Raw genomic sequence first — 14,758 nt, 5'->3', positions numbered from 1 at the left:
TACATGAAAGTGACAAACATTTATGAAAGGAACCGAGACGGAGCTAAGTATTTCAGATGGAGGACAGTTAATATGACAAGGGTCATAATCAAGGTATGATTCGTTACAAGGTTTTAAGTTACAACGTAATTATACATGTTTAATCTACAATGATCAATATTTTAATTTTTTGGAACGTTCTTGATCAGACGATAAGAATCCAAAATTCAGGGCTGATAATATCAATAACTAACGTGGAGCCTCCACTCTGTGTATCTGACACCCAAGATTAAGCCGCCTTGCTGACCGCCGGCATCTTGCCGATCCATACACCACCAGCCTTCTCATCCAGCGTCATCTCAACAATCCACCTCGTCAGCGCCGCTCGCTTGATAGAGGTCGTCCAGCCCTTTTCAGCAATTGAGCCCGAGAAGACGGGCCATTCCTCCCTGTCGCGCTTCCAGCTCGCTTCGTCCGCCTCCCCTGGGATCTGCGCAATGCGGAACACGGTCCAGTCGATATCCTTGCTAGTAGAAGTGGTCCCCTCAAACGTGGCCTTGATTAATTGCATGGCCTCGTTGACGCGCCCAGAGAACAGTTTCATGAATAAGCGCACTATGAGATGGAAAGCAGACCACTTGTCGTCGGGCTGGACAATAGTCAACGTGCCCATGGCCAAGATACGGCGGATGCTGTTCTTGCGCATGGCGGGGAAGATAACTTCCGCATAAGCTGTCGAGAACGAAGTTGGGTCAAAGGCCAGGTTCCTGCCGTCAGTGATTTGAGGGCCGAGTAGAGAGAGAACAGCTTTGCATGTAGACATGGCTGAGCACAGAGTGGCGGCATTGGTGATTTCACCTTTTATGATCTGTTTCATGAGGTCAACCCTATATTTCCTGGATAATGATATACATTCATATAAGATTCTGCGTATTAAAGCAGAACATACTTTGAGAAGAGGACTCGAGGCGAGTTCTGTGGGTATCTTCGAGGGATTCCGTACGTAGGCGGTGGTTGGTTGATCTCGGTGCAGCAGCTCCCGGAGCAGACATATACCAGCCGGGCCGGTTGCTCCAAGAACCAGGATTCTGCCGGCTGCCATAGTTTTATAAACGCAAATCAACGTCGAATCGTATTAGAGAGGCCACACAAGAATTCTCGAACAGCTTCTTAAACAAATCTTCCAGAAGAGCCATTTGGGAACGGACAAAAAGAGGGGGAGGGCAGCTTCATAAGATAACAGAAGGGGAAACCAAATCGGAACCCCGTGCGACAACAAATTGCTGACTTTATCGCCCTGCGTTTCCTCTTCCACGCTGGATTCTCGGTTGTTAGACGCGCCCGAATCGGTCGTTCCCGCGCGGGTTGTTTTTCAGAAAGGCGGGGAATTACGGGCACCATTGGTTTACAAAAGCGGCTGATAAGGGGACAGGGCAAGGATGGGTTATATGCAATTAAACATGGTAGCTATATGCTTGGGTGCGAACAATCTTACTGTGCGGAATCATGGGATGGTTGGATTTATTGGGGCATATGGCAAGACATTTGGCTTATGTTTATCTGAAGCACCCAATTGAAAGTCACGAATCTACATTTAATAGCTGCTATAATTACCGCTTAGGTTCCACATATGCAGCCTCTCATCAATCCTTAGCTTGGGGGCTGGAAACCAAGATCTTGGAAGCTCCGGTCCCGACACGAAAATCCTTAAATACATCACACTTCCATGCTTCGATCTATGACATGTCTTTGACTTGTGCTATATCGACCGAATGTCATTCAACAACACAGACGACACACTACAGGGATGGATGTCCTCGCCAGAGGGTCGAGGCACGCTCGACATCATCTGGTCGTGCCTTGCGACCATCCTCCTCTCTACACGGTATGCCATTTGCTTGAATGTATCCAACCCCAATGATATGATCTGGACCTACTTCAAGCGCAAAACTGGATAGTCTTCGTTTCCTTGATGGGACCTGAATATCTGCTCGGGTACGCACTCGGCGAATGGCAGTCGGCCCGGTCGTCCATAAAGTATTTTAAGCAACTCCGTCAAGATGAAAGGTGGACCATGAGGCATGGGTTCTTTGCGGATATGGGCGTCTTCACCCTCCGAACACGAGACAATGTCAGATTTTTCCCCGATACCAAATGCATCAAATGGATGCTCGAGTGCCGGGCGATCTCAGCCGTTCCATTTGAACAATGGTGTCTCTTAGACTCAAGGACAATAAAGGTACTCAACAAGTCCGACACCTTTGTCCGCATTCTTGCCGTCGGTCAGGCGCTGTGGTTCTGTATCAATATCACAGCTCGGGGGACGCAGCGACTTGCGGTGACCACGCTGAAGGTCACCACCATCGGACTGATCGTCGACAGCGTATTGGTCTACTATGTCTGGAAGGATAAGCCATCCAATGTGGAACTGTCGATCATAATCGAGTTAGAAATGACGCTCGATGAGCTGTTGCTGTTGGAGGAAGACGAGGAATCCCGCAGTCGTCCCTATTTCCGAACACCGCTCGACTTCACCAGCCGCAAGGTGTGGTCTTTTTACCTGATCTACCACTAACTGATGAACATTTTAAAGAGTGTTCGCCCTCTGAACGGGAACGAGCCATCTCTGGGAGACAATCAGACAACGACGTTCTCCCCTTGACGGGGTGGGGTTCCCAATGGTTGTCGGCGTCCTGGCCACATTCGCATTCATGGGTACAAATTTCATCCCATGGGATTTCCACTTCCCCACTTCCATAGATGGATTGCTATGGAGAATCTCATCTTGCAGACTAGTTGTTATTGCCGTTGTCGGAATCCCTGTCATCGAAATCATGTACAGCGAAGAGCAGTTACAAGCTATGCAGAGAGGAATACAAGCCTTACGGCACACCCACCAGGAATCGGATTCTCCGGGAAAGGGTGCGAGTTCGCGAGATCGCCTCCTGTACAGGCTGCGCAGTATTGGGCTCAAGCTGAGAAACAACGTTCAGGAGAGAGACCCGAACCTGGATATGCCCTTTGGATGGTGTTCCTCTTTGTGCCCGTCCTTGCGTTATACAGTGTTTTTCGGATCTATATAATAGTGGAAGATATGATATCTTTCCGTGCTTGGTGGCAGTATGTACCTGCCATCAGCTGAAGAATGGATTGTTCTTTTTTCCAAACATTGCTCGATACAGTGTTGTATTTTAGATCTAGAGTTGTTTCAAGACAGAGATCCGCTGTCCGGTTTTGTTTTAACGAACAAAAAGTCGCTTCGCTTATATACAAACTGGTAGAATATCAGAACTTAAAGGTGTTCGAAACAGTATTCCACACTAAGAGGCAGTTGACAAATGCCCAGATTTATTTCCAGTGATCAATGCACTGCTGGGGCTGTCTGTTGCTAAAGCGCTACTGTGACGTGATTTAGTCGATAGGAGGGCAAATTGAGGCTTTAAGAAGTTGAATCAGACAGCATTTCGCGCTTTGGTACGTAGGTAGATAGATTGGCACGCCAGCTGGTTGCCAGCTGGCGGCGGCCCGGCGGCTGCGTGGCCCAAATAGACCTTCTGCGCAGCCCGCCCACGCGTAGTCAGAAACACCATAGACAAGAACCAACCACATCACCAAACCAATCGCTAGCGATTACGTGCGTACGCACAACGAAGCCCTACCAACACTCAGAATCCGGAGAGCAACTGACTTTAACACAGATTATGGAGTTTTATGCTTTGATAGTGTTGCATTTTAATATGATCCCGGTTAACGACGAGCATCGCATAGTAGTGAGCCGGAAGGAATCGAAATGGAAGAACAATCCCGCGTTGGTAAAATTTCCTGTGCTTGTTGCCGCTTTCAGTGTGACGATCACGCTAAGGGACAGCAGGAAATGGAGGTCACAGTCGGGCACAGGCAGCAGTGAAGAGGAGACGGCTCTGGCTGTCCTGGTGGAAGATTGCAAGGATAGCTTGATCGATTTTAAATGCCTCTTATACTTCATGTTATCCCGGATCAGTTTGCTACATTTTGGCAGGACTTTTTTACCCTGTCCTATTGTCACCCTTAAAGAAGAATTAGTTGACTTGTTTGATACAGCAGTTTTATTACGAAAGCTTCAGATATGAAAAAGCTGCAGATATAGAAGCGTCATTTCTAACAAAATAGTATTTAGAATACGACCGTAGGTTGCAGGTGTGCCGACTCGCTCACATTGTATTTTGAAACCATCGAGGGGCTGTATGAGTTTGTTGCAAAAGGTGCTCAACATAGGCCCATCACAATTGAATCACTTGCCTTTCAATCTCCACATGTTACTCCGGGGATCCTGAAGTCGACCATTATGAACAGATATTTGAAGTAAATCAAGAAGACTTCTGTCAATTGGGCTTTCAGTGAAAAGATGCTCGGGCTATTGCAGAGGTAGCAGGCAAGAAGGTAAGTCCTTGTTCAATGCGTTTCAAGCTTTTTGTAATTTCTTATTTAAACAACGACCAATCACAGCGTAACTATGTGCGAGTTGGCGCATCTTGTACTGCCCAAACAAGAAATAAGATCACCATCAGAGTAGATTTTTGTAAGCCTGCGCTGCAGCTAGGATTGTATCCTCGAAAGGAATCCATCCCTCCCCACTCGCTTTAACAGCTGTCTCAGTGTCGAATTTTGGAGCGCTGTGGGGGAATCCAAATCCGTTCATATATCCTTCACCTGGTGTGCCCTCCTGGATGATATGATGTCTATCGGGGTACGCTTTTCGCAAGACATCGACCACGCCTTGAGGGTGGACCCAGCTGCTTACAGCCAGGAATCTATGACCATCTGCCACTTCGGAGTGCCCAATTGCAAACGACACCAGACGAGCAACGTCTCGCACGTCTACATATGCGCCGTAGCCGACGAGCCTTTCGGGCGGCGGCAAGTCCTTGCCTGCCAGCAGATCGAAGATAAACTTGGTTGTACCAGAGATGTCGGCGGCTGTCCGTGGAGGCACTGCTGAAGGCCCAGCAACAAAGACGGGGTTGATGGCAGTAGTTGCAAATCCGGGTTTGTTCAATTTCACAAACTCCCACAAGGCGCGTTCGCCGGCAGCTTTGCTTGCAGCGTATACCAGTGGCCCTGGCAAAGGCTTTCCCTCCGCTTGCAAAGTCTTGATTTTGAAATCAGCATCATCCCATTCATCCGCGGTAATAACGTGACCCGGAGGGGCTGGGTTCGAAAGTAGCATGCGGACAGCAGAGACGGAGCTCATTAAGACAAAGCTCTTGACCGATTTGATCTGCGCGGCTGCTTCTAGTGCAATCTGAGTTCCTCGAACAGCAGTTCCGATGACGTAGTCAGCATCGGTACTGAATAAGACAGGCTGGGCGAGGTGTGCCACGGCTGTGGCATCTGTAAAAGCAGCCGCAACCTGGGTCGGTGAAGTGAGGTCGGGGACCTCGGCCAACGAGAAAAGGCCTTGCAACACATACGGGTGAAAGGGAGATTCGGCAGACTGCAAATGCTGACAGCGTTCGAGAGACCTAATCGTGCCTCTGACAGCGTAACCCGACGACAGAAGAGATAGGATGACCTGTCCGGCTATGAATCCATTGGCACCGGTGACAACGACCAGGCCCTTGGCTTGCCGTGAGATGGCTGACATTGTCGTGGTTTTTGTTTTTGTTGATGATATAAATTTAAGTCAGCATGCTGTACAAGACGTTTTTGCAGCGGCATGGCTGCAATAAATACTTGTCGTGTATTAGAAATTACAATGTTTTTGTTACCATGTTTAGTAATCCTTTCGGTGTTGCGTGAATTGTGTTACGAACAAGAGATCCAGTGTTCCCTGCGTCGCCCCCTTCAATTTTAAGGTTAGCCTGGCGCATCCAAGGACGTGCATGTTTATCTCCATTGTCGGTGCTACCCTGAAATAACGCCGACGGACGTCTAACACCCGCTTCCACGTCTCAGAGTTCTTTCCTCATAGTGCTGGCCTCCCGTCCAGCATCCACTCAAGCCAATTCTAAAGCACCTTGTCTACTTGTTCGAGCGAAGGCTCTGAACCATTTGATATGTTACTTCGAACAAACGCGGGAATGATTGTTTTTAAATTCTACGCGGCAGAAGCTCTCGATATATTAGATGTACTTGGAGAGTTCGTGCAAGTAAGCCGCCTCGCACCTCGCAAACATGTTAGTGACGTCTACCAGTATCCGATCACTTAGAAATGAAAATGTCAAATTCAGAAGGATATATGTATTTGTTTTCGTATCGCCTATGATACTGACTCAGGTTTAGATACGTGCCTCCTTTGGGGCCATAAAGACTCCCATCGCGCTCAGCTTAAGTGCGGCCGGATTGAGCCTGTCCGGGTAGAGCTCCATCATGGCAGAGAACACTTGATCCGCAGTGGTCGGTTCGTTCTGCAGGATTTTGCCAAAGTCTTCTATATACTTCTTTGTGGAGTCCAAATGCCATACGCCATCAATCTCCTCTGCCCTTTTATGGCCTGCCACAACGTACGCAGGGTCCAATGATCGGACTAATTCGATGCCCCGAATCCACTCATCCCTCTTCGCTTTAGTATTTGCTTCCATAAGCATTTGGTGAGCCGAGCCATATACCACGTCTCCGCACACCGCAAGACGCAGAGCAGGTACCCATAGAACTGTCGAAGAATAGGTGTCACTATGGCCACATTCCTTGACTTCAAAATCCCATTTGTCGTCAATTTGAAAACGCCCGGCCCAGTCTCCCGGGATAGGCTTGGCAAGAACAAAGGGGCGATGAATCTGGCCCGGGAAACGAATCTCCCACATTGTCTTGAAGTAATTCTCTTCCACCTGTTGTTCCATGTGCGCCACAGTGCCAGTGGTTGCCAGTGGCATTGCTTCTGGGAAGCGCTTGATCAGAAGGGGGATGCCGAAAAAATGATCGCCGTGCCCATGAGTGATATATATGTACCGGAGCTTGCGGTTTGGTGCAATATCCTCAATCCATGTAATGAGATCCTCTGTCTGGGAGATGGTTATTGGCGTGTCGACCAGGACCGCTTCGATACTCGAGTAGACGAGGGTGCAAGAGATGGGCGACCAGTAAACTCCAGGTCGGTCACTGACTGGAATAGGCGGCGCAACGTAGACAGCTGAGCGTAAGTTAGAAGACATCGTTGATATCAGTTGAAAATAATGATATATATCGACCGATGAGAGACTTTTCTTGTAACTAGAACCTGTAGATGTAAGCGCAAGATGAGCAGCGCCGTAAATATGTTATCAAAGGATCGCCGCAGCTTTTATCACCGGCAACAATCTCGGACCAAAGTTTTATAGATATTTTCTAATGATATCAGTATTATGTTCTCTGAGGTGCTTCCACAGGCAGTAATAACATGCGAACATTGCCGGTTGACATGAATATACACACAAGATGCCCCCTCAGGAGGACGTGTTTAATGGCCGAGGCACGCATCACTTATCCCCTCTCCATATACACACTGTCTCCTCACTCCCAAGCCTTGTTCACTAATCATTAGGAGGTCGGCATAGTTACGGCGAATTATCTAGGGTGCGGTTGCGATGACAAGTCTCGTCCATTGACCATGGCATCATTTTTTGTTGATCATCGAAGTATATCTTCATATAATTACGTCAGGCTCCAGAATTCAAACTCTCGAATATGAACGAGATGCATCTACTAATGGGTCCAGTAATGCTTGACCGCAGCCAAATTGCGCGTCAGCTTGTGAGAGCAAGCGCATAAAACTGAATGTGACTTATCACTGACACAGCATGGATTACTGAACGAGAAGGTTCAGCCAGAGATTCCCCACTTCGAGCCGAGGTCTGAATGCCTGGCCCACCGGAACTCACATGTACCGCTAGGTTCGGCCCGTCTGACGGCGTCAGACAAGGCCAATTCGGGAGCTCTGCTGCTCTTCAATTCCAGATCCAGAAGTATAGAGTGATGTTTAGTGAACTCTGCAACACCGAGGCATACTTGCAAACTTTACGTATCATCGCCATGAACTCCGGTCTCGACCCGCTAAAAGGAGCATTCCCTGGGAATAAAAGGTCATGTTTTTGCGTGGCCAAACAGTCATCAATCCAAATCAATCATCATTTTCAATCCCACCACGAGAATCAAGACATAAACATCATCAATCATGCCTAAGTGGGTATTCCAAAGCACCAATGGCGCCTTCACCAAGGAGGATAAGCAAAAGCTAGCCAAGGGCATGTCCAAAATTTACGAGACCTTCGGGCTGCCCGCATTCTACACCCACGTACACTTCATCGAGTTCGGACCAGACGACTTCTGGTCCGGTGGAGAGCTTGCCGAGAAGTCTACGACCATCTCAATCTACCATGCCGCAGCCAACGTCCGAAACAAAGAGGAGGGCGAGGCGTTCTTGAAAGCCCTCGATGATGTCGTCCGCCCGGTCCTGAAGCCCAAGGGTATCAGGTGGGAGTCCAACATCTATGAGACTCCACGCGACTTTTGGAGGCTGCAGGGCATGGCGCCTCCAGATTTTGATACCGAGTTGCACAAGAAATGGGTCAAAGAGAATACCTTTACCGATGAGGATGAGGAGCAACTACTGCGCGCGCAAGGCTACTTTGTATGTCAAGCCCATTGAAAATGATCACATCACCATAGATGACGCAAACTGACTGTAATAGGACGAATCCCGCTGGCAGCTGCCAACGCACTAAGCCATAAGATGGGACGAGACATGAGAGGTCAAGGGTATTACGTGACCTCGCGGAGCTCTGCCGGGTTGTATTAGCCTATAGATAGAATCACTTGACCCTTGCTGGTAATGTGATGTTCAATGATGTTTATAGTCATAAACGAACCCTGATCATCTTATCTCTCCATTCGTAGTAAATAATTTACTATTCCGGTTCCACTGTTACTGTACTTGTATTTCTTAAACAATCCGATTCAGCCGAGCCTTTGGGCCTTCGCAATTGAATTTGTAACAGAAGCACAGGATAAAAGGCCGCTATTGACTGTAGATGGCAGCTTTGAAGCACTCAGAGAACAGGCTGCATGGAGTCAACTGCGACTTAGCTTAAAAATCACACACTCAATACCATGCATTAAGCACAGAGTCGTCACCGTCACGGAAGATAATTGTTAGCACTGTTTGCTATCGTGTCCAACAATACTTTCGCATTGCGAATGTCATAATCCACCTAGAAGACCACAAGGTTCTCAATTTGTATCCACAAACGTAAACTTCTTCACATAAGAGAACACGCAAAGCTGTAACTCCTACCAGTCGCTCCGTACATTGCGCCAAACTTCCGATCAAGCTCAATCTGCTATGGCTACCTATCACGACTACGCGCTATTTCAATGCCTGTCGAGAGCCCTGTTGCAAGATGGCAATCCCCTTGAAACCCCAAAATTTGACCTAGGTGTGACTCCAATTCAGCTTTCAGATCCCACGAATGCCCGTCAGACTAGCAAGCGCGGAGGTACACATCCCGGTGGGACCAAACGCTCCGTTCGGGCCAAAGGGGCCGTCAGGGCCAAATACACCGTTGGGTCCGAACACGCCACTGGGTCCGAACGGACCGTTGGGTCCGAACTATGGGATTCAAATCATCAGCCGCCCAGAAAATGATGCATCCTTTGTAAGCGATAGAGGAAGGACGTTCATTCCGTCAAAAATATCCGTTGCAAGATGAGCCGTAGAAGTACAAACAAATAACCCCGGACAATCTCTCAGAGGGAACGAACAGCTGAGACGGTGACGATTTACTCACCTGTCCATTTGGACTAAAAGAACCGCTGGGACCAAAAGGGCCGTTGGGCCCAAACTGACCGTTGGGCCCAAAGGGGCCATTGACGCCGAAAGGTCCATCGGGCCCCAGGGACGCGGTGTTGTTCGCAAGGCAGCCCGATCCCAGAGCCCCGTTGGTACCGAGGACTCCGTTGGAAGCGAACGGCCCGGTCGGGTCCGAGACAACGCCAGACAGGGTGACGAGCGCGTTTATGAGCGCGCCAGGGTCAGTGGCAGAAGGGCTCGCCTGGGGTGCTGGCGCACTGTCAGTATGCCAAGCAAGGATTGAGATGGCAATGAACAGTATATAGATCGAAAGCATGATCGTTCGTGGTCAGGTGTTCGCAGGGAGGTGCTTCTATTATGTTGGGTTTTTGAAAACTTTCCAAGACTGTGTTGGTAAGTCGCTCACAGGTTGAATAACCACGAACATGGGATTATGAAATTGAACGAGATGGACTGAGCTCACAAGAATCCTGAACTACGACATCAATCACAGAGAAATTACCAAAGGTTATTGTGCCAATATGATTTACGTGGATCAAACATGCTAATGCGGATATCATGTCCAATTGTGGCAATTGTTTTCGTGATTGGGGCTCAGATGATATCTGCCATGAAATGATCTGTATTTTTGAAGGCGATGACATCATTGGGGTTTATAATAGGCCACGCAATGGAACTTAATGCTCTCTACAAAGGCAAATTATATTTCAAAATGTCGTACTCGTATTACCGGCATGTTTCACGACCCGACGCCTGAAAACACAAAGTGAGAACTTAAACGCAGATGTGCAATGAAATGGGCCGTTGCTGGGAATTCCGGAGAAACTGGCAGGATTCTAAGCCTCTATCGCTCTTTACAAGTAAGCTGCGTTGCTGCGGTATGGCTTTTCTCGCGACGAGCTCGATCAAGTAACGGCTACACTTGTCGAGCTGACAGGAACTGAAAGAAAATAGGTGTCCGCGCCCATCATTTAATCCGCCATCTCCTGAGACCTAATAGCTCAGTTGGGGACCCGCAGCCTTCATCGCTAATTGAAATTGTGCAGAAAGCCAAGAATGGCCGCTTCCTGGATCCTCCTGACGTGGAGATACTTCATATTCTAGGAAATGGTGTTGAGATGGATGATGTCGACATGCTTGCACCTCGACTTTGGCTTGTAGACCGTATAAACTCGCTCTGGGCTATAAGTCAGTTGTTTATAGCGCCTCGTAATCATGCTATTCATATATTGTGTGCATTATCAAAATTGCAGCAGGTGGGCGAAGCTAGTCACCTGTCAAGAATTGGTGACAACCTCTCGAAAAGGTTTTCAAGAAATCAGTACTTTCACAACAATCAGAATTGATGCAGCCATAGTTGCCCTGCCCTAGATATCCATGGCAAGTCAATTTGCCCCGCTGCATAGCTTGCTGTGTTAAGATATCTGTGCTTTCGTGTCCTGGTGAATAACGGGAGCTTCTCTAATTTGTCTCAACATTTTGCCCTGCCCACGTTGTTTAAGATTGTGCCGATGTAGCGATTGTTATTGGTTCCTCTGCCTTCCTCCATTCTACCCACGCTCTCCCACTTCCCATCTATTGCCTCCGTCTTGTTTTCTACTCATACTGACAGTATCCGCACTGGTACGGGCCTCCGCTCGAAACACAAACATAGGTCCCACAATGGCTGTTGCACTCTTCCATCGATGAGGAACTGTAGCCCGGGATGCAATCTGCGTTTGCGCCGCTGTTGGCGAGGAGGAGGGATAGAGAAACAAAGGCAATGGTGATAAAGGTCTTCATCTTGACGGTATATCTCGATATCGAATCTTGTACGATTGGTAGTTGATCGTGCGACTTTGAAGAAGTTTCTTAATCCGAGTTTGGAAAAGAAGTGGGTTGCTAGGGATTCCGTACAAAACTAGAAGTTGGACCGGCACCCGGGTTCACTTTATATTTCTTAAATCTGATTCACATTACAGTAGCATATAAAGGTTGAGAAGAGCTGCCGGGCCGATTACGCCTGTCTTCCTTTGCGATGTTCCTTGTCAGCACCACTAAGCTTACGGTATCACATATAGAGGTACAGAAGGAAAATCCAACGTAAGCTTCAAACGCTATATGTCAATATTGCAAGGCTAGACCATTTGGATTATTTGATACGAATTTGTTAAACGCTGATACGAGGTGCATTTTTACTGTGAAGAATCCTTAAAGCTAAGCACTAATCACGACTGATGCCGGGCCCGTCCATCATGGGATGCCACTGCCGTCATCCCGCATGGTTCGACTGAGCTGAACTGATGATCTACCACTCTCCTCCCTACACCGCCACAGTGAAGTGACAATACCGTGACTAGGTTGGAGATCCTTCATTGTAAGCTGTGGCACTGATCAGTCTTTTCTGTTTCTCGGTGCCAACTCCGGCATGGATCTAGGGCCAATCAGTCTCTGCTGAATCGCCACCTCCTGATTCTCAGTCTACACACTACCTCAAGCCGCGATGTACAGGGAGAAGCCGTTTGGCAAGTATAGTAGTACATGGGTGTGGGTGTAGCACTTCTACTGTTGAGCTCCCAGCTCAATACACCTACCCAAAACAGCTGAAGCGCACATGTGTGCACAGCCCTAAGTTAATTGGCAAACATAGTCGACGTCAATAGCCGGGCCCCTTGTGCAAAACGTGACAAAGGTGCCGACATCCGACGCTCGGCAGTACCGGATCTGATCTCACACACGGCCTTTGGCAGTGTAACGCACCGCCTACCGCTAGCGGTTGATCAGTGAGGGCCACAGCCAGTAGTTCTCTTGCAGTTCTGGTGGTGTCTAAGGCATGTTTGTTGTCATAGATATAATCAATTCGCATGTCAACCAGCCAGTCTCCAGTATCGATGACGCAAGTACGCGAGAGCAGCTCAGCAACGGTGAACTTTACTCTCTCGCCGATTTAGAGCCCCATGCAGCAAGAGCACATTTCCTCGATGTACATGGAAAGACTGGAGTGCTACTTTTGATTTGGTATCGGGTTTTCGGTGCTGGAAATACTGAAAACCATTATCACCAAGGACATCCCGCTCATATAGCTGCTTGACACTGGATCTGAATTGGAGCTTCTTAGGTCTGAAACGTCAAAGCTGCGGCAACCGTCGACATCGCCGAGGCCAAGCCTGATAATTCAGAAGCCAACGGACCAGGAGTGCGATCACAGAGAGAAAACAGAGTGCTAGATTCACATATTGTCTGATTTTGTTCAGTCACCTGATATCAGAATTGTACGTGTCGTCTTTTCGCCCAGCGATGCAACTCACACGTAAGCCGTATGGCTGATTACCATCTAAAAGTGACTCAAATTTGTGTCTACTTGGGTGCTCATATTGTCAGTGATTGCCTCCACCAGCTTAAATGAAATATGCAGGATGCTGAAAATAAGACCCCTGAGGTATAAGCACCCTGCAGTGCGCTGGTTCCTAACGGCGTGTCGAAATAAGTACGAGCGTCCTGCCGTGCCAGATTGACCACCGCGGTGACTTTGCTGATGGGGTAGGTGGTGAAGATTGTGGCGAGAAGATTGTGGGCGTGACCCATAATGCCCGGTAGAGTTTGGTCCGCGTGCCGGCGGGCCACCAGCCCTATGGTTCGATGGCGAGGTGTGCATAAGAGGGCTACCTGAGACGTGAACATGGTCGAGCACGTTTTGATGGCAGCGGGGCGATACTTAGGAGCGCTAGACTAGCGATATTAGCTGGTCGATATGTTACTGTCTTGCTAGTTTGGTAATACGCGTAGTGGCGGCATCTGAGGAGAAGAGCTTCCTTGAGAGTGGCAAGCACTCTTTTGAAATTTGATTTCTTTGCGTCCGACATCTACCAGAATGGAATCTCTGACCAAAGCCGAGCGTCCACAAAGCCGTTAGATCTAGGGTCGACGCATTGTGGCCATCCATTGTCTTTGTGTGCCCTCGACTCGCAAAGCGCCCCCCCCCCCATTACTTCACTTAAATATTGGATGACAAAACTTTGACAGTGAAGGGCGCCGAATTCAATACTCTTGTCTCATGTGGACGCCGATCAAATCATTGCACCCATTCCCACTGAAGTCCTGCCAAGGCATCGGCTCCAAAAGAGCCATACAATCGTAGAAATAGTGGGGACAGGAATTTATTTCTGCGCGCCGGCCACATTCAGGAAGGATCATAATACAGTTGGAAAATGCAGGGTTAACGGTATCATCATGTCGCATGTTTCCGCTAACCCAGAACGGGGTCCGCAAAGAAATTGGAACTACTGACTCCCACAAGGAGTAATCACAGAGTCTTGTCAAACTCAAAATAAGGAATATCGCCGGGTATGGAGAACTCGAATAGGTAGGTATGGCTGCGGAGAATCAAAGTAAGACGCTGCAGTCTTGAGCAGGGACTGTAAGATCAGTGTTGCTATGGGGTTATTAGTATGGACAGTATATTTCCCACAATATGTTTTGATAGAGGGCCTCTGAGGCGCCGTTATAACGCCGGACACTTGGAGTATATTCTATATTTGAGAGAAGAATTCAGGTCGTAACAGGATATAAATGATTTACAAGCTATACTGTACGTACACAAATTGCAAATAACAGCTTGTTTGAGAGCTTGTACCTTTTTATTTTATCTACACAGACAGCTTATAATCTTGAATTTCCCCCTGAAGCACAATCAACCGGTCCTCCAAGAAGTATCCACAATGGTGCAGCTGGCGTTGTCTGAACGTAGGTCACTCACGGGAACGCGTAGTCGGCCGCTCTATAGACGATAAAGGCAAGACCAACACGGGAACGCGGCGGGAGATGGATGCCTGGTTTTTTTCAAGTCGGCCGTACGAACACAACCTCTGTGGCCCAAGGATCCGCAGATAATTCAACTCTACACACCTGCCTTTGTATAAGATCGTCTCACAAGAAGCACCAAGTAGACCAGAGACGTTGCTGTTATCAGTTGCATTCGCCCAAAAGTAATTAAACTGTTGTTGATGAGCGTGTAGCCAGGACCCCACTTGTCAACTA

At 48.2% G+C, this 14,758-nt stretch overlaps 6 protein-coding genes across 6 annotated transcripts; 2 read left to right on the top strand and 4 right to left on the bottom strand.

Annotated features, from left to right (window-relative positions):
- Positions 1-268: 268 nt before the first annotated feature.
- On the bottom strand, positions 269-1,081 carry J7T55_012504 (uncharacterized protein; the record flags this gene model as incomplete). The annotated part of the gene is made up of 2 exons (XM_053137396.1): positions 269-847; positions 929-1,081. The coding sequence occupies 2 exons, from the start codon at positions 1,079-1,081 to the stop codon at positions 269-271; spliced, it is 732 nt and encodes a 243-aa protein (XP_053000301.1).
- A 972-nt stretch (positions 1,082-2,053) lies between these two features.
- J7T55_012503 (Major facilitator superfamily domain general substrate transporter protein) lies at positions 2,054-2,554 on the top strand (the record flags this gene model as incomplete). Its single annotated transcript, XM_053137394.1, has 1 exon — positions 2,054-2,554. One exon carries the CDS (start codon positions 2,054-2,056, stop codon positions 2,552-2,554), a length of 501 nt encoding a protein of 166 aa, XP_053000300.1.
- A 1,968-nt stretch (positions 2,555-4,522) lies between these two features.
- On the bottom strand, positions 4,523-5,602 carry J7T55_012502 (uncharacterized protein; the record flags this gene model as incomplete). The annotated part of the gene is made up of 1 exon (XM_053137393.1): positions 4,523-5,602. One exon carries the CDS (start codon positions 5,600-5,602, stop codon positions 4,523-4,525), a length of 1,080 nt encoding a protein of 359 aa, XP_053000299.1.
- A 634-nt stretch (positions 5,603-6,236) lies between these two features.
- On the bottom strand, positions 6,237-7,109 carry J7T55_012501 (uncharacterized protein; the record flags this gene model as incomplete). The annotated part of the gene is made up of 1 exon (XM_053137392.1): positions 6,237-7,109. One exon carries the CDS (start codon positions 7,107-7,109, stop codon positions 6,237-6,239), a length of 873 nt encoding a protein of 290 aa, XP_053000298.1.
- A 998-nt stretch (positions 7,110-8,107) lies between these two features.
- On the top strand, positions 8,108-8,657 carry J7T55_012500 (uncharacterized protein; the record flags this gene model as incomplete). Its single annotated transcript, XM_053137391.1, has 2 exons — positions 8,108-8,563; positions 8,625-8,657. The coding sequence occupies 2 exons, from the start codon at positions 8,108-8,110 to the stop codon at positions 8,655-8,657; spliced, it is 489 nt and encodes a 162-aa protein (XP_053000297.1).
- Positions 8,658-9,388: 731 nt separating this feature from the next.
- J7T55_012499 (uncharacterized protein) lies at positions 9,389-10,169 on the bottom strand (the record flags this gene model as incomplete). Its single annotated transcript, XM_053137390.1, has 3 exons — positions 9,389-9,541; positions 9,720-9,983; positions 10,149-10,169. 3 exons carry the CDS (start codon positions 10,167-10,169, stop codon positions 9,389-9,391), a joined length of 438 nt encoding a protein of 145 aa, XP_053000296.1.
- Positions 10,170-14,758: the final 4,589 nt, after the last annotated feature.

Source organism: Diaporthe amygdali, assembly GCF_026229845.1.
Source record: "Diaporthe amygdali strain CAA958 chromosome Unknown NODE_2_length_3802984_cov_64_841326, whole genome shotgun sequence".
NCBI classification, from domain to species: domain Eukaryota; kingdom Fungi; phylum Ascomycota; class Sordariomycetes; order Diaporthales; family Diaporthaceae; genus Diaporthe; species Diaporthe amygdali.
This window is presented reverse-complemented; position numbering and strand designations above follow the sequence as displayed.